The sequence below is a fragment of the Schistocerca serialis genome, unplaced genomic scaffold (assembly GCF_023864345.2).
Source record: "Schistocerca serialis cubense isolate TAMUIC-IGC-003099 unplaced genomic scaffold, iqSchSeri2.2 HiC_scaffold_842, whole genome shotgun sequence".
Taxonomy (NCBI): Eukaryota; Metazoa; Arthropoda; class Insecta; order Orthoptera; family Acrididae; genus Schistocerca; species Schistocerca serialis.
Genome location: NW_026048455.1, coordinates 317,189 through 337,604, shown reverse-complemented (window position 1 = coordinate 337,604; position 20,416 = coordinate 317,189). Strand labels below are relative to the sequence as shown.

General features: G+C 40.6%; 1 protein-coding gene across 1 annotated transcript in view; it reads right to left on the bottom strand.

Annotated features, from left to right (window-relative positions):
* LOC126452251 (neuroligin-2-like) overlaps positions 1-16,494 on the bottom strand; it is a 162,374-nt gene extending 145,880 nt beyond the window's left edge. Inside the window, exons 1-3 of the mRNA XM_050091042.1 lie at positions 16,261-16,494; positions 9,093-9,147; positions 6,063-6,224 (exon numbers count right to left, since the gene is read on the bottom strand). Of these exons, the coding sequence (XP_049946999.1) occupies positions 6,063-6,224; positions 9,093-9,147; positions 16,261-16,494 (451 nt within the window). The remainder of the gene's footprint in view (positions 1-6,062; positions 6,225-9,092; positions 9,148-16,260) is intronic.
* Positions 16,495-20,416: the final 3,922 nt, after the last annotated feature.

Genomic DNA, 20,416 nt, shown 5'->3' with positions numbered 1-20,416 from the left:
AATACATCATGTATTTAATAATCTTTATAAACATTTAGATATAATTTCGTATTCACCTTATAAGCTCCTTGCTACATATGAGTCAGATCTTTCCGCTTCTACTGTATACACGTTTACTGACCTCACTTTGGCCATATCTATGGAGGGGTGGTCTCCTTTGTACTGGCCTGTGGTAAAGTGTATTTCGTTTTCTGTATCAGAGGTGTAGTAATCATTGATAGTTCTATCTTGTGTTTAACTTTTTATAAGCGAATTATCGTCAGTCTCGATTATTTGCGGAATACACTTTTTTTACATTTTGAATTTCGTTTAATTGTACTTCGATTTACTGTCAAACCGTAACCATCTTACTATGCCGTTGCCTCTCTCATTACGCAAACTCCTCTCTTCTCCCGTTGCAATGTACAACACTACTCCCTTTCCCCAGCCTCCCTTAATACAGCCCAAACAAGCACGCGCGCATACACACACACACACACACACACACACACACACACACACACACACACACACATCTCGAAAGTTGAAAATCCCTAGAAGACGTACAACTAATTTCAGAAGTATTGAATAACTGGCTGAAAACTGCACCGATGAAATACATCATGTATTTAATAATCTTTATAAACATTTAGATATAATTTCGTATTCACCTTATAAGCTCCTTGCTACATATGAGTCAGATCTTTCCGCTTCTACTGTATACACGTTTACTGACCTCACTTTGGCCATATCTATGGAGGGGTGGTCTCCTTTGTACTGGCCTGTGGTAAAGTGTATTTCGTTTTCTGTATCAGAGGTGTAGTAATCATTGATAGTTCTATCTTGTGTTTAACTTTTTATAAGCGAATTATCGTCAGTCTCGATTATTTGCGGAATACACTTTTTTTACATTTTGAATTTCGTTTAATTGTACTTCGATTTACTGTCAAACCGTAACCATCTTACTATGCCGTTGCCTCTCTCATTACGCAAACTCCTCTCTTCTCCCGTTGCAATGTACAACACTACTCCCTTTCCCCAGCCTCCCTTAATACAGCCCAAACAAGCACGCGCGCATACACACACACACACACACACACACACACACACACACACACACACACATCTCGAAAGTTGAAAATCGCTAGAAGACGTACAACTAATTTCAGAAGTATTGAATAACTGGCTGAAAACTGCACCGATGAAATACATCATGTATTTAATAATCTTTATAAACATTTAGATATAATTTCGTATTCACCTTATAAGCTCCTTGCTACATATGAGTCAGATCTTTCCGCTTCTACTGTATACACGTTTACTGACCTCACTTTGGCCATATCTATGGAGGGGTGGTCTCCTTTGTACTGGCCTGTGGTAAAGTGTATTTCGTTTTCTGTATCAGAGGTGTAGTAATAATTGATAGTTCTATCTTGTGTTTAACTTTTTATAAGCGAATTATCGTCAGTCTCGATTATTTGCGGAATACACTTTTTTTACATTTTGAATTTCGTTTAATTGTACTTCGATTTACTGTCAAACCGTAACCATCTTACTATGCCGTTGCCTCTCTCATTACGCAAACTCCTCCCTTCTCCCGTTGCAATGTACAACACTACTCCCTTTCCCCAGCCTCCCTTAATACAGCCCAAACAAGCACGCGCGCATACACGCACACACACACACACACACACAAACACACACACACATCTCAAAAGTTGAAAATCCCTAGAAGATGTACAACTAATTTCAGAAGTATTGAATAACTGGGTGAAAACTGCACCGATGAAATACATCATGTATTTAATAATCTTTATAAACATTTAGATATAATTTCGTATTCACCTTATAAGCTCCTTGCTACATATGAGTCAGATCTTTCCGCTTCTACTGTATACACGTTTACTGACCTCACTTTGGCCATATCTATGGAGGGGTGGTCTCCTTTGTACTGGCCTGTGGTAAAGTGTATTTCGTTTTCTGTATCAGAGGTGTAGTAATCATTGATAGTTCTATCTTGTGTTTAACTTTTTATAAGCCAATTATCGTCAGTCTCGATCATTTGCGGAATACACTTTTTTTACATTTTGAATTTCGTTTAATTGTACTTCGATTTACTGTCAAACCGTAACCATCTTACTATGCCGTTGCCTCTCTCATTACGCAAACTCCTCCCTTCTCCCGTTGCAATGTACAACACTACTCCCTTTCCCCAGCCTCCCTTAATACAGCCCAAACAAGCACGCGCGCATACACGCACACACACACACACACACACAAACACACACACACATCTCAAAAGTTGAAAATCCCTAGAAGATGTACAACTAATTTCAGAAGTATTGAATAACTGGGTGAAAACTGCACCGATGAAATACATCATGTTTTTAATAATCTTTATAAACATTTTGATATAATTTCGTATTCACCTTATAAGCTCCTTGCTACACATGAGTCATGTCTTTCCGCTTCTACTGTATACACGTTTACTGACCTCACTTTGGCCTTTTCTATGGAGGGGTAGTCTCCTTTGTACTGGCCTGTGGTAAAGTGTATTTCGTTTTCTGTATCAGAGGTGTAGTAATCATTGATAGTTCTATCTTGTGTTTAACTTTTTATAAGCGAATTATCGTCAGTCTCGATTATTTGCGGAATACACTTTTTTTACATTTTGAATTTCGTTTAATTGTACTTCGATTTACTGTCAAACCGTAACCATCTTACTATGCCGTTGCCTCTCTCATTACGCAAACTCCTCTCTTCTCCCGTTGCAATGTACAACACTACTCCCTTTCCCCAGCCTCCCTTAATACAGCCCAAACAAGCACGCGCGCATACACACACACACACACACACACACACACACACACACACACACACACACATCTCGAAAGTTGAAAATCCCTAGAAGACGTACAACTAATTTCAGAAGTATTGAATAACTGGCTGAAAACTGCACCGATGAAATACATCATGTATTTAATAATCTTTATAAACATTTAGATATAATTTCGTATTCACCTTATAAGCTCCTTGCTACATATGAGTCAGATCTTTCCGCTTCTACTGTATACACGTTTACTGACCTCACTTTGGCCATATCTATGGAGGGGTGGTCTCCTTTGTACTGGCCTGTGGTAAAGTGTATTTCGTTTTCTGTATCAGAGGTGTAGTAATCATTGATAGTTCTATCTTGTGTTTAACTTTTTATAAGCCAATTATCGTCAGTCTCGATCATTTGCGGAATACACTTTTTTTACATTTTGAATTTCGTTTAATTGTACTTCGATTTACTGTCAAACCGTAACCATCTTACTATGCCGTTGCCTCTCTCATTACGCAAACTCCTCCCTTCTCCCGTTGCAATGTACAACACTACTCCCTTTCCCCAGCCTCCCTTAATACAGCCCAAACAAGCACGCGCGCATACACGCACACATACACACACACACACAAACACACACACACATCTCGAAAGTTGAAAATCCCTAGAAGATGTACAACTAATTTCAGAAGTATTGAATAACTGGGTGAAAACTGCACCGATGAAATACATCATGTATTTAATAATCTTTATAAACATTTTGATATAATTTCGTATTCACCTTAAAAGCTCCTTGCTACATATGAGTCAGAACTTTCCGCTTCTACTGTATACACGTTTACTGACCTCACTTTGGCCATTTCTATGGAGGGGTGGTCTCCTTTGTACTTGCCTGTGGTAAAGTGTATTTCGTTTTCTGAATCAGAGGTGTAATAATCATTGATAGTTCTATCTTGCGTTTAATTTTTTATAAGCCAATTATCGTCAGTCTCGATCATTAGCGGAATACCCTTTTTTTACATTTTGAATTTCGTTTTATTGTGCTTCGATTTACTGTCAAACCGTAACCATCTTACTATGCCGTTGCCTCTCTCATTACGCAAACTCCTCCCTTCTCCCGTTGCAATATACAACACTACTCCCTTTCCCCAGTCCCCCTAATACAGCCCAAACACGCACGCGCGCATACACGCACGCACGCGCACACACACACACACACACACACACACACACACACACACACACATCTAGTAAGTTGAAAATCCCTAGAAGATGTACAACTAATTTCAGAAGTATTGAATAACTGGCTGAAAACTGCACCGATGAAATAGATCATGTATTTGATAATCTTTATAAAAATTTAGATATAATTTCGTCTCTCTATGCAATAAATACCTAAATCCTTTCCTCCACACAACTATGATCCATTTCGTCACCTAGCCCTCTACCGCCATCGACCTAACATCCACTAACAGAAATTTCTTTTCTCAGCTTGTCAGCTCCCTTACAGAGCTCAGACAGTTTCGTCACTCGACCTGTCGCCGGCTTAAAAAACCCCTCCCCAATTCACTTCACTCAATCACGATACAGCATTTACTCATCAACCATCCACGTTGCAACTGGCGAGTCGTATGGAAACCAAAATAAAAACGCACACACACACACACACACACACACACACACACACACACACACAAACACACACACACACACACACATATGAAACAATCATAGAAATGAGCATCAAATACAAGTAAAACAGATGACACTCGTAAAACATATATAATATCTCGAAAAACTAAAAATGTTGTATCTGCAATGAATAAGGTTTTACAAACACCTTCTGTAAATTTGTTAGTTGTTGCTGCCCTCACAGAGTAAATTTTCGGAAATTACAATGTGTAAGTACAAAACGAAAGTGCGTTGAACAATCGCTTTCGCAAATTTGAGCCCGTGCGAAGGTGATATAAAAACTGTCAGTGTCTACACGCACGTAAAGTGAAAATTAACTGTGAGGATGAAATCAGTTTGCACGGAAATCGTAACTTAAAATGATGGAATGAGGCTGTTTAAATTTGTGTTTCGAGACGATGTTCGAATCCGTAATCTTGAATACAAATATTCATTTTACATGATTTCCAAACAACAATAATCACTTGTTAGAACATAAATAGGAAATAATGGTAGAACACTAGAATATACAGTGTATAAGTCCTTGGGGTTTAGCTGGATAATATTAAAATTCAGGCAGCTCATAGATAATGAAGAATTAATGTAGGTTAAGTGTTACAAAGAAGAAAACAGCAACCAGCCACTATTAATACTTCTATTTATTAAGGTAAATAGCGCCGTTACCGGTTTCAAAAATGATTCAAATTGCTCTGAGCATTATGCGACTTAACTTCCTAGGTCATCGGTCGCCTAGAGCTGAGAGCGAATTAAACCTAACTAACCTAAGGACATCACACACATCCATGCCCAAGGCAGGATTCTAACCTGCGACCGTAGCGGCCGCTCGGCTCCAGACTGTAGCACCTTGTCGGTTTCGAACTGGCAAGTTCATCAACAGAAGGCTGTTCACATGATTTTCAAGATACACTTTACATTATCATCCGTTTTCGATTTTTGTTATTCGATAATGTAAAGTGTATCTTGAAAATCATGTGAACAGCCGTCTGATGATGAACTTGCCAGTTCGAAACCGGTATCGGCGCTATTTACCTAAATAAATAGCAGTATTAATAGTGCCTGGTTGCTGTTTTCTTCATTGTAAGAATTAACCTACATTAATTGTACACAGCCACGGTCTCACCATGTCAGTTTCAGGCAAAATAGCATTAGATAATGAAAAAGCTCAGAGCAACGTGTTATACATTTAGAATCATCTCTCATTGTGTTACACAAAATATAAGTGCTATAAAAGGCCATTTATGTAAACTTCTACTTTAATAGTCTTATTTTTAAAGGCACAGGTGCAGCCACGTCAGCGGTTTCCGAAACAATTTAGAAGGAACGAGAAAGTTTTTACCACTTGAGGTGAAAAGCGTGGTAAGACATCAAACTGTCAAAACTTCTGAGCGCACGAGTTCCGCTCGCGACCTCGTTTTCCGAGGCAGCCGGGCCAGTACTCTAGTCGAGCAGGCGGGCGGATAAGTGGTCTACTTGTGAGAGTCAACAATGGGGAAGGCCGCTCGAGTACTGATGGGACATCTGTGCCAGTGACGGGAGGGGAAGGAGCCACTTTGCGTACGCCACTGACCTAGAACGCCGAGACGGTAGTTGATTGTGACGACGACGACGCCGCCGTAGCTGGCGAGGACGCTGCCGTCGTAAGGGTTTCCGGAACTCCACTCGTAGGAGTCGCCGTGGACGTACACCATGACGGGGTAGCGCGACGCGCCGCCGCTCTCCCGTGCGCCCACTGCGAACAGACAGCGCGAGGTGAGTAACATTCAAGGCTGCATTTCCAAAAAAAGTCATGTCGTTTCTACAAGCACCACCAAACAGCTACTGCGAAGCCTGATTTTGATGGACCTAATTTCTACAATTTCCTCACCACTTTTAAATATCTCAGATGACGATGTTGTGGTCGAAAATAGTTCCAGTAAAATGTTTAAAGCAGCTTTTTTGGTGGTACATACAGTGTGTTTCAGGAGAAACGTTAAATACGAGGGTAGTCCCAACAGTAGGGTCTCTTATTTTTTATAAGTACATAGATCTGTTTATTTCTACAATAGTTTACATCCGTTTACAGCTTGAAAAATGGTTCAAATGGCTCTGAGCACTATGGGACTTAACATCTGTGGTCATCAGTCCCCTAGAACTTAGAACTACTTAAACCTAACTAACCTAAGGACATCACACGCATCCATGCCCGAGGCAGGATTCGAACCTGCGACCGTAGCGGTCACGCGGTTCCAGACTGAAGCGCCTAGAACTGCACGGCCACACCGACCGGCTACAGCTTGCACATTTAGCTATTTTTAGACATAATCACCAATTCTGTCGATGCATTTTTGTAGACGCTGTGGCAGTTTTCGTATGCCCATGTCATACCAGCTCGCCGCCATGCTGATCAGAAAGTTATGAACCTCTTCATTCACCTCGTCGTCGGACCTGAATCGCTTTCCGGCCAAATGTTCTTTTAACCTAGGAAACAGGTGATATTCACTGGGCGCCAAGTCAGGACTAAAGGGTGGGTGGGTGATTATGTTCCACAGAAACAGTTGCAGGAGAGCAACGGTTTACCGAGCGAAATGTGGGCGAGCGTTGTCATGGAGAATGTGTACACTCTTGCTCAACATTCATCTTCTCCGGTTTTGAGTTGCCCGTTTGAGTTTTTTCGGAGTCTCACAGTACCCGTCAGCGTCAATTGTGGTCCCAGCGATTCAGCTCCGACGACGAGGTGAAAGAAGAGCTTCATAACTTTCTGAACAGCATGGCTGCCAGCTGGTATGACATGGGCATACAAAAACTGCCACAGCTTCTACAAAAATGCGTCGACAGAAATGGTGTTTATGTCGAAAAATTGCAAAATGTTCAAGCTGTAAGCTGATGTAAACTTTTGTAGAAATAAACAGGTCTTTGTACTTATAAAAAAAAGGATTACCCTCCTATTTTAGAGGGTAGGACTAGAGCGAGTGTTTTATCTACAGTAGGAGTGTCCAAACCGGGAGCTGCCGGATGCATGTGAATCTATCACAAGATCAGTAAAGGAATTCATAAAATTTCGTTTATTTGAGGCTATGGTAAAGTCATTAATTTCAGTTTGGATCTCGCACCACACGATCCTGTTCTCTTATTGGTCCATACCGTTCTTTTACTTATTTTTCCTCAGTAGTTATTGTTAGTGTTAAGTCTATTATGTGCGTGCCAAAAATACTCGTCTACTTCCGACGTGGCCCAGGTAAAATAAAAGGTTGGACACCCCTGACACAGCAGATAGTGAACCTAGGAACACATGATGTTTTTTGGTCGGTACTCTAGACCAGTGACCACTTGAATGAATATGCACAAGAGACCGCCATCAAAAGTTTCCGCCGTATTCTACAGTATTTGTTTTTGTTAGATACGAAATTTTGGATGTATGATTATTTCTTCATGTACAGGATTTTATGTTGAGTGAAATGAAGTATATTTTTAGAACTGTTTATATTGCATGTGGACTTAAGACACACTTGGTCGTTCGTGCATCATCCTGCACGCTGAAACACAAAAAGGACTTTTACCATGCAAGATGTGTTAATTGCAAATGTACTCAGTTCCTTTGATGCCTTACCTATTTTACCATTCTTTAAAATAGTAATTTCTGTTAATTTCCAGAAGCTACTTTTTCCTAATATATTTCATTTGTAACGAGTTTTCGATAATAAAACTTCTTGATTTGATTTCACTTACTGGTTATTGGTGTGTAGTGAAGTAATTATGCAATACATTGATGGTTAGTTACAGTACTGAGATTTTCTGGAGTACACCGCTATTAAAGTTCCATAGAATATTTGTTTCTAGATAAAATGTTGTACTTTAGAACATATTTCATATTTGCAAAATTCTTAATTTTTCGCAGTAATATACGTAATTTCAGGAAGATACCGGCAGTAAGGAGTTAAAATTTGTGGTAAAGCCAGAGCATGAAACAAGGTCTGCCGCTTATGAGGCAAATGTGTTATCCTCTGCACTTACTTGTTATTGTAGGTACGGACTACCTTAGTTGAATGCTCTCCCTAACACAAAATTTTAGTCACACCTCAGCCCACTTTCCCCTTGTTAAATCGTTAGTATTGTCGGAGCTAATCAAAAATGGTTCAAATGGCTCTGAGCACTATGGGACTTAACTTCTGAGGTCATCAGTCCCCTAGAACTAAGAACTAATTAAACCTAACTAACCTGAGTACATCACACACATCCATGCCCGAGGCAGGATTCGAAACTGCGACCTTAGCGGTCTCGCGGTTCCAGACTGTAGCGCCTAGAACCGCTCGGCCGCAGGAGCTAATCGATATCGAAACAGCACCGCAGCTTTGTACGTAATGAGGAAATCCTTCCTGTGCCTCAGGTGCAGGTGATCTATTGATCTGATGTAACTGTATTTTCCCGGAGGCGTATTGAGTATCAGTTTTATCTTGGATTAGGACAGATGAAATAATGTGTTACAGTTTGTGCCAAGGCACGAGGGGAGAATGAGATGAAGTGCGAGCTGAAGTTTGTGTTAGGGAGGGCGTTGGATTAGGGTAGTCCGTGCAGCTGCATTACCCATAGCACAGAGACACGTTAAGGACACGTGCAATACCTTTCCAACCAGACCAACATGACTGGAAGCTCATGAGACGAACAGCAATACGTTCCTGAAAAACAAAGAACAAAAGACGAGGTGTAGTTGATAACACAACCGCCTAATAAACAGGAGACCTGGTTCACGTTCCAACCTTGGCACCAATTTTAACTCATTATATCAGCTTCTCGCATTAGCGGGGATAAGGATAAGTCTCAATAAGTCTTCAGGAAAATATAATGACTTAAAAAGTGAATGTCATTATTTAAAAAATGGAATATGACAGTATATAGATCTAAAACTTTGCTTCCGCCGTTTTGCAATAGATGTCACTAGCGGCAGTTGGTGTTTTAAGTGACCGGCGTATCATACACTACGAGCCCAATTCTCGTCATTGACGGAAAGTTTCAATTGTATGCTTCAACATGAAGTAATCCTCGACTGAGGCCCACAAAATGTTTCGTAAAACCTACCGTGAGGCACCTGCTAGTGAAATAATATGCAAAGAATGGTTACAAAGTTTCAAGAAAGGGTGCTTTTCACATCGAAGATGGTCATGGCGGTGGAAGAGAGAAATGTTTCGCACGTACTGAATCCGACGGAAACAATCACAGATCGCTGTCGAAAGCAATTTACGCTTTCAACCCAGCACTAAAAGATAAACGGTCATAATACAGTGATAGATATTAAAGGTGATTTTCCGACAGGACTGTGCTCGACCCATTCGCACAACCTGTCAAAACATACTTGGAAACGTTGAAATGGGAAGTAGTTTCCCACCCGCCGTATTCTTCTTCTGACTGCCACCTTTTTCGATCAATAGCACACGGCCTGGCTGACCATCACCTCCGGTCATATGAACAAGCGCAAAATCTGATCAATTCATGGATCTCCTCAAAAAACACCCAGTTTTTATGCTGCAGGATTCGTATGCTGCCTGAAAGATGGAAGAATGTAATGACCAGTGATGGCCATACGCTGCACCATAATTTTTTAAGTTTTTCACACTAAAGTAATTTGTAGATATAACAGTAAATTTCTATTACAGAAAGTGGAAGTCTCAAAAGTGTACCAAGTTAGAATAAATAATTCCTCCCAGCATATCCGAACTGGCTGGCGCAACGACTTCCTTTGTTAAACCTTGGGGCGTATTCTCTCCGGGGCCAGAGCACCTCACCCTGTCCCAGAAGCGGGCGGTTTAACGGGTTTGGCTATCCAGGATTGTATATTTAAAGTCGATTTTCATAAATTCCACTTGTTTTTTCATTGCATTTTCGAGTTCTCTTAGCAACACCACGTGTAGATTTTTAGGTTTCACCTTGGGGTTATTTCGTAAGTGCAGCAGTAGTTATAATCCGAGCGATTAGTTGACTTCTGGTGATTTCTGTTTCTTTGTAGATTTCGCCCTTCTATTACGACAACAGAAAAATTTTAAAGAGGTAACATACGGGAGCCATCGTGGCAACTAACGTGAAAATTCTTCCTCATCCATGATCTGGCGATGAATTAACTGACGACTTGAATGTACAGCAGCCACATCACTCTTATAGCCTAAGGATCATCTTTGCGTAAACCTTGAAACTTGTTTTCGCTAAGTATAGATACTGGAGAGAGAATACGCTAACACAACCGGCGTACCAACTGACTGTTTTTCACACCTCAACACAAAGGCTTATGAATTTTCGTTATTGATAGCGGCAAGAGTGAATGCGGCTTCAGTCGTAAACCGTATTAATGAGACTTACAGTTAACCAACGATATAATTCCAATCGTCATTATTCACCACTTTCTCAAAACTGTAGATTCTTGTGTAGACTTTAAGCATAGAGGCCATGTATTCGTAAATTCAGCGTATTCGTTTACGTAGAATAACCACACGTGTGGAAATTGTACGTGTGCTTCTTGTAGGCCTACTTTCTATGCCCTCTATTACACAATTCGCAGTTTCAGATGAGATATGGTTGCTGGGCTCTGTCCTGGACTTAGGCTGCCTAGTAAAAACCCGATTCTTGAATCTCATACTCTGCCATTAGGAAATCGTGTGCCGTTTCCTCTAGAATCACAAATACCACACCGTCGTACTGACCATATGTAAAATTGTGCGGCATACTTATACGATACAGTAGAACGTATTGGAACTGCAGCACCAAAACACGAAACGAAAAATTTACAAATATTTAAGATTTGTCCTGAAACACCCAGTATAGATGGTGATTCAGCTGCCCCTACCGCAGTCGTTTTATGCAACTCGAAACGTTGTAGTTGGCCACGCGCAAAATTTTCATATTCCCTCGCTCTTACACGCAAACTATTAGCCATAGAGAAAAAGATTAACAGGTCCTTTTTGTTTGAAATGAAACGACAAATTTTGTACTGGGATACGTTTTCGCTACAGTTTCGACTTGCTCAAGATGAACGTAACAAGTGGCCTTCCATCGCACCTCACACTCGTCTCTCAGCAGTAGGAATTACTGGTACGTTATTCGTGGCAGTCGCTCATACCACTGTACAAATATTTCCGTCTACTTTAACTATTCCCGACGTTCGACCTCCTCTGACTGGGCTATTACGCCACCTGCATTGTAGGTTACTTCGTTAACATTATTGATTTAAACGTGCCCATGAGTGTTATGAAAGAACGAAAGATACTTTGTAAACGATATGATGAACCTAATTACGTTGAAAATTCGATCCAAACTTAGCCATTACAAGGACAGCAGCTACATAGTCACAAGGCCTGACGAATGTAACGACTTCTTTGCGTATTTGAAGTTGTTAAATTTCACAAAATTGTTACTTAAAATTAACACAAATATCAGTTTTACAATTTGCAAGAGCTCGACTAAGCTGGTGGTTCAATTAGTCGATGAAGAGCTAAATTGGTCGACTGTAGTAAACAACTGGTGCAGCAGCAAATATTTGTACATTGGTAGGAGGAAGAGCCACGAGCAACATACTAGAAATCATGGCCGGTGGGGGCTGGGTGTGGGAGTGGGTGAACGTTTGAAAGTAACTTTCGTGGATAATTCTTGAATAAGTTGAAATCAGTAGCCTGTAGCGAAGACGTATCCCAATACAAAATTTATTTATATTAAATTTCCTACAAAAGGTCAAATTCATTATCCTATAAAACTACTTGTTTGGACGTAGCGAGCAATAGAAAATGAAAATCTCGTGACAGGTTTATGTAAGCCAGATATATCATTACGAGTTGTATAAAACTGCAGCTAGCTCACCAAGTACAGATGACACCTTTTTACAACAAGCTGTTTTACAACGAGATGTATAAAATTGCAGCTAGCTCACCAAGTACAGGTGACACCATTTTTATAACGATGTCTTTTGTCAAAGATGCAGAGCAGGACTGAGGAAAAATAATTTTAGTTCTGTCGTAAAGTCTGAGCAAAGAGGCACAATTATCAGGGTTACCGTTAATCTTCGTATGAACTTTTATTTCATTAAAAATTAGAATCCGTGTGAACGTATGCTTATGCGGCTCTCCTTTCCTTGAGAGCTGTTACGGTCTGTGACCATATCATGTTATTTAACAGACCAACATTTCTGCCACTTTTATAAGTGACTTTCATACAAACATAGGACCCTCATGATGGGCAGGTAGAACAGACACCGTAACGTTGGTCAACTATGACGGACGAAGTCAAATACCCGGGAAAGCGTCATTCAGTACTCTAATACATTTTCAATCTCAAAAAAAAAAATCTGTATAATTTTGTATGACATACTGAAAAGCGAGAAGTAGACTAACCAGAAGTCGTGAGTTTAACCGATTTTGAGGAAGTAAAGGATTCATACCTGCTTTAGCCGTTTTCATGTTTCACCACTAAGCCTACAAATTACACAGTAGCTCCACAATGTCTGACTATCAGGTATCACGTAACAAGATCGGAGCAGTTGTGCTCTGAATAATATCACGTGGTAGCCACGTTGCCACAACATATGTTACGTAAAACAGTTATTTAAATTAAAACACATTTCTGTTTGACCAACAATCAGCCATTTGCTTCAGTGTCTCTCGCTCTGAAAGCACAGAGAGAAGAAGATCGGTATCTACTTCAACATACAGATACTTATCATGAAGTTACTAATGATTGGCGTTGGTTTGACTGGATAACTGTCTAAAGATCTGCCCACTACAGTTGTAACAAACCTCATAAAATCATAACACTTGTCATTTCAAATGTATTATGTGAGTATACGATATTGACGCGTTATACTATCGTGTTGAGGAGCAGTTGCTGTTTTCTACAAAAGGTTATGACTTCAAAATGGTTCAAATACCACTGGGCACTATGGGACTAAACATCTGAGGTCATCAGTCCCCTAGAACTTAGAACTACTTAAACCTAACCAACCTAAGGATATCACACACACATCCATGCCCGAGGCAGGATTCGAACCTGCCACCGTAGCGATCTCGTGGTTCCAGACTGAAGCACCTAGAACCACTCGGCCACACCGGTCGGCGTTATGTCTTCAGTAAATCTAAAATTCGACACGGGTAGATGCCTTGATAGTCCATTCAGGGATGCAGTAGTTCGAACTAAATGTTATTTACTGGGAAGTAGCTCAAGAATTTGAGTTCAGTTCACGATGATTGTTCTATGACTAATGCAGTAGAGCAGTAGAACCCACCAGAAACTAAAATCGGTGCTAATAATAAAAGCGCTCCCACCCTCGAACAGCGCGGAAAAAAGAACATCTATATCTTTCCCTGAGAGCCCTGTTTTCCTTATTTTATTGTGATGATGATTTCTCTCTAAGCTGGTCGGCATCAACAAAATATTTTCGAATTCGGAAGAGAAAGTTGGTGATTGAAATTTCGTGAGAAGATCCCGCCGCGCTCGTCGCTACTGAAAACGCATTTGATTTAATGATTTTCGCCACATATCCTGTATTATGTCCGTGACACTCTCCCTCCCTATTTCTCGATAATACAAATCGCGCTGACCTTCTTAGAACTTTCTCGGTGTACTCCGTTAATCTCTCTGGTGAGGACCACATGTCGGTCAGCAGTACTCCAAAAGAGGACCGTCAAGCGTCGTGTAGGCAGCTACTTTAGTAGATCTGTTTCATCTTCTAAGTGTTCTGCCAATAAAACGCAGCCTGTGGTTCACCCTCACCATAACGTAAGTTTGTTTATTTCGAGTTTTCTCGAATTTATACCACAATCGATTGGCTTAAACTGATTTAGAGATTATCAACTTCATTATCAGACCTCTTATTTATTACATAACCTACTGCTATTCGCAGTGTATACAATGCGCTTAGAGCCAAGCAGCTGCTATGTACGGTGCACAGCCGACCACATTGGAATCTATTTTGCGAATTATAAAAATTGATATATATATATATATATATATATATATATATATATATATATATATATATATATGTGTGTGTGTGTGTGTGTGTGTGTGTGTTCCACATCTCTTAAACCACGGGACCGGTTTAAAACAAATTTAGTACACATATAGCTGTGGGGGTACGAACCACCTATCTGTCCTAGTACAGAAGATATGACGTCATAAACACTGCGATGCGTGAGAAACTGCCGCCTCATGGACGACATTTTAATTTATTATTTCGTTGATAGTAACTCTGTTCGCAACACATTAGGCAGTCAGTGTCCATATATGCCGCTGAATGTGCCTACACTCATATATCATTGTGCAACATGTAGTTCGAGATACAAGGCGTTATAAATACTGAGATGCGTGAAAAAATCCCACATCATACATGAAGTTTTAATACATTTATTCTTTACTACTAAAGCGCTCCTACGGTCGACTCAACTTAAGGAAATCCTTAACACCTACATCTAGTGCTTTTGACACCTTTCAACTACGAAGCGCAAACGGCTGCAGGGGAAAACAATAGCCGTCTGGTGACCTATGAAGAGGCGTTACCATAGAGATGTTTACAAAATCGCATTGTAGACATGCGAAGCAGCTGCGTCCAGCATACAGAAAATGCACGGGATCATCTTACACCACTTCTACTGCAGGAATACGAATATAGAGTGTTGGAAAAATGAATACACCGGCAATTCCAGGTTTGTCAGCTGGTATAAGGCATACTCTGAGACTGATAGTATGTTATTTTACAGTAATGAAGACGTGGGTTTTGGTGTCAGCGTAAATTTGTAAATTAATTAACGAATTTCAACAGTTGATTTTACATAAGTAAATGTCAGATAAAATGTATAGTTGGCCGTAAAAGTGAATTCTATTTGGCTCAAAATTGCGAATGGGAAATCATTGAAAATTTCTCTCCGTTAGTCTAGTTAGTACTCACAGTTTTAAAATCACAACCCTTTGCCACAGTGCGCTTTTGTAACAGAGGAAGAAATATTTTTTCGTCCCAAAATTCAGGTTACAGAGGGAAAAGAAAGAGTTTTCTATGCGTTCATTAAACAACATAAGCATAAACGGTCTAGTATCGCTTGTTATGTAACTGGGCGCTTATGTCATGACTATGACTACCGCCAACTCCCGTCCTATTCAAGAAAAAAAAGTTAAATTCCACAATTCAATAAATGATATGTGTAATGGTTGGACGATACGTTTACCTTACAAACATTAGCTAGAACATCTGTTATTAAGTTTACTATGGTCATTAGTAGACTTAATCATAGCTGGTTCTTTAATTCTGACACTCTATTTTCACTTTCCTTATGATGTAGACTATATATCTTCGCTTTCACCATTCAGTTAAGGGCTACGTTTTAAGTAACATTGTGCTGTTTTTCGACCTAGTGCAGACACACCGCCATTTGACGATGACGTCACCTAGTGGTCCGTTACATTTGACTGATGGCCTTTTTGAAAATAGCCTAAGTCATTTCAGGTGGGGAGAAGCACAGGTCGTACTACTTACAGCGGAACTATGCCCCTAGAAGGGCACTGGACATCCAACCGACATCCAGTCGCGAACTACCATTCCGTTTTACCACTCACCACGCACCAGTGATGCAACTTGTCTAATGATCCCTCGATTCTAATGGCTTTTCCTTATGTGTTTCTAAGTGTGTCTTTTTGGTACCATCTAGTAGTACATATATTTTATCACTCTTTGCAACCCAACATGGTTTCGATACACGTTTCGCGCTATCAATTTTTACTATTTGTCCCACTTCAATGTTCGCTGTCGATGGCGCGTATCTCACCTGCCTACAGCCAACGTCACACGTCCGAAGGGACACGCAGTTTCCATACATAGCCGGTGAGGAGAGAGCGCCGCACATGTGGCTCCAGTTTTTACGACGGCCAGGCACTGCCACTGCAGTCTGCGGCACTTTTAAATTATTCACACGAGCGTTTGCCTGGCCCGCAAATCGCTCGCTGCCGCCGCAGTGAACTGGCGGGGTAGTAACTCTAAACGGCCGCCGCCAAGCAGCCATGCATTATGCACACGACGCCGTCTCCGCGCCCCGCGACTTGCGTAGCCCTCCATCCCTAGCCGTCCGTGCTCCTTCCTTCTCGCAACAACATCCCTTGGAGCCTATTTTCCTGAGTCGGACAAATGATACAAGGCTGTTCAGCAGGTAATTTAAGTAAACTAGGACTGTCGTCCGGGCAGCAAGTAAACTCAGATAATGTGGAACAGTTCTCGTAGGATATATAATGACATGTTAACAATGATAGAGTAAGTAGCAAAAGTACACGACTATAGTAAATTTGCTCTCGTGTGTCCTCAGCAAGTGCCAAGTTCTGAAATCACCTTAACATGTATGGAAATTTTTTTTATGTTTATCTACAAAGACCTCCAATTCCGAAATGAGAGACTGCTTAACCACACGTTACGTTTAAGGATTTGCGAGACTCAGAGGGCCATAGACACGGGTTCCCAGGTAGATGCCGCGTTTCTTGACTTCCGCAAGGCGTTCGATACAGTTCCTCACAGTCGTTTAATGATCAAAGTAAGAGCATATGGACTATCAGACGAATTGTGTGATTGGATTGAAGAGTTCCTAGATAACAGAACGTAGCATGTCCTTCTCAATGGAGAGAAGTCTTCCGAAGTAAGAGTGATTTCAGGTGTGCCGCAGGGGAGTGTCGTAGGACCGTTGCTATTCACAATATACATAAATGACCTTGTGGATGACATCGAAAGTTCACTGAGGCATTTTGCGGATGATGCTGTGGTATATCGGAAGGTTGTAACAATGGAACAATGGAAAATTGTACTGAATGCAGGAGGATCTGACGCATTGGGCAGGGAATGACAATTGAATCTCAATGTATACAAGTGTAATATGGTGCGAATACATAGAAAGAAAGATCCCGTATCATTTAGCTACAATATAGCAGGTCAGCAACTGGAAGCAGTTAATGCCATAAATTATCTAGAAGTACGCATTAGGAGTGATTTAAAATGGAATGATCATTTTAAAGTTAATCGTCGGTAAAGCAGATGCCAGACTGAGATTCATTGGAAGAATCCTAAGGAAATGCAATCCGAAAACAAAGGAAACAGGTTACAGTACGCTTGTTCGCCCACTGCTTGAATACTGCTCAGCAATGTGGGATCCGTACCAGATAGGGTTGATAGAAGAGATAGAGAAGATCCAACGGAGACCAGACCGCTTCGTTACAGCTTCATTTAGTAATCGCGAAAGCGTTACAGAGATGATAGATAAACTCCAGTGGAAGACTCTGCAGGAGAGACGCTCAGTAGCTCGGTACGGGCTTTTGTTGATGTTTCGAGAACATACCTTCACCGAGGAGTCAAGCAGTATATTGCTCCCTCCTACATATATGTCGCGAAGAGACCATGAGGATAAAATCAGAGAGATTAGAGCTCACACAGAGGCATACCTACAATCCTTCTTTCCACGAACAATACGAGACTGGAATAGAAGGGACAACCGATAGAGGTACTCAAGCCCTCGAAACAACGTATCTGTAATATTGTAATTGATCTGGCCGTATTAAGGAACTTATTATTCGCGGAATTACAATTCGCGCCTTATGGCAGCAAGACCAAATTTCCGCTAGACATGTGTTATGGGTATTATAGCTGCTCTTTGAATAGAACCTAGAGCCTCGTTTTCAAGTGTGATTTAAGAAGAGTTCATCAAAGAATAGAGAAAAGCGCACAAAAAGTGTCAAAAGTAGATATCAGTATCTGAGGACCAAATACCAAAGTGGATAATACAAATTACACTGTTCGACATGGGTTCTATTTCTGATATTAAAGTATGTGTTTCTAGACCATTTTACCCTGGGAAATTCAAATATGTAAACAAAATATCGTTGTAAGGTATACTTTTTATATAATATGTATATATATATGTATATTCACAATTCATGGCAAACACAGAGACGTTATAGAGAAGTACGGTTATGTTGCAGCATCCAGTAGTGATAGAACGTGATAATTTCTTGTGCAACAGCAGGTGGGAAGAATCAGACATCATTAGGTTATCCCCCGCCACACCTATGTCATTAAGACCACCTGAAACATCTCATTAACTCGAACGGCGACAGCCGGTCGCTGCCTCGGCAGTAAAGGGGCAGGTGCATCGAGTTTACAACAGTGGTGTTAGCCGCAATTTGTGTCAGCCTTAACGAGTGGGTGTTTTGGCTGACAAGTAACTGTCTGCCATATTTCCCAGCACGGTTGAATTTTTTAGTTCCTGTGTGTAAACTGATTTAGCCTGGTGCTGATGATAAAACGACTGCTTGTTTTTACACTTCAGCGTTCCTCTAGTTCCCTACTATTAATTTAATACAGGTGTATTACCAAAGTGGTATTTTTAAGTTTTCAGAAATGCCACGTCATCGTGGATGTCGATATAAGCCGGACAACTTCTGCTACATCTGTGGGAAGTTCACTTTTGCAAGAAACAGGAAGAAAATTTCTTCAGTCATAAAGAAAGCATACAAACATTACTTTGGAGTGGAGGTAGGAGACCAAGATAAAGAATGGGCACCACATTTCTGTTGTGCTACATATTACTGCGAACTAATTCAATGGTGGAAAGGTAATGAGAATGTGGAGTTGTTTGCTGTTCCTATGGTGTGGAGGGAACCTAAGGACAATGTTACTGATTGTTATTTCTGTCTAACAAAAATTCAGGGTTTTACAAACAAAAAGTCGAAGAGGCACATTGTTTACCCAGATCTGCCTTCAGCGAGATTGCCAATGCAGCATTCCGACAACCTTCCAGTACCTTCAAGGGCTCGAGGTCAAATTCCGAGTGACAGTGAAATAAGTAGTACTGAAGAAATCACAGATGATGATTCTTTATATCGCTACACAAGTGAGTCATCGCCACATTTGTTAACACGGGCAGATTTAAATGATTTAGTACGTGATCTAGGACTAAGTAAACAAAAGGCGCAGCTGCTTGGTTCAGGATTACAAGAGTATAATCTACTGCACCAAAGTACTAAAATCAGTGTGTTCAGGCCCAGAGAACATGCCTTTATTTCTTATTTTGCAACTGACGAAGCAATGACATGTTGCAATGACGTTGCTGGCCTGATGAAAGTGCTGAACTTCACTTATATTTCATAGGAGTGGAGTCTTATCGTAGATGCATCGAAAACAAGTCTGAAGGGTGTTTTGCTCCATAATGGAAATAAAATACCCTCTGTTCCAGTAGCTTACGCTAGTTTGACAAAAGAGAATTTCGTACAAAGGATGCTAAATTAATTAAAATACAATAAACACAAATAGAAAATATGTGCAGATTTCAAGGTAATTGCTATGGTACTGGGAATGCAACAAGGCTACACAAACAATGCCTGTTTTCTTTGCGAGTGGGATAGTCGAGACCGAAATTCTCAATACGTGAAAAATAAATGGCCTAGGCGAAGATGGAAAGATGGCGAAAAGAATGTACAACGTGAAAGTCTGCTAGCTCCTGAATATATACTACTTCCACCGCTTCACATCAAACTTGGCCTGATGAAACAATTCGTGAAAGCCATGGATACAACAGGCTGTGGGTTTGCATATCTAGCTACCAAATTCCCCCGTCTTTCAGCTGCAAAAATAAAGGAAGGTGTATTTGTGGGCCCACAAATTAGGGAGCTGCAGAAAGATGGAAATTTTGAAGCATGTTTAACTGATAAAGAAAAAACCGCATGGGACTGTTTCAAGATGATGTCGGAAAACTTCCTCGGAAGAAGAAGAGCTACTAACTACAAAGCAATGGTGAAGGATATGATCAAAGCATATCAGGATTTGGGGTGCAATATGTCTTTGAAGGTTCATATGATGGACTCTCATCTGGACTACTTCACAGACAGTTGTAGTGACGTATCGGATGAACGTGGGGAAAGATTCCATTAAGACATTTCTACCATAGAAAG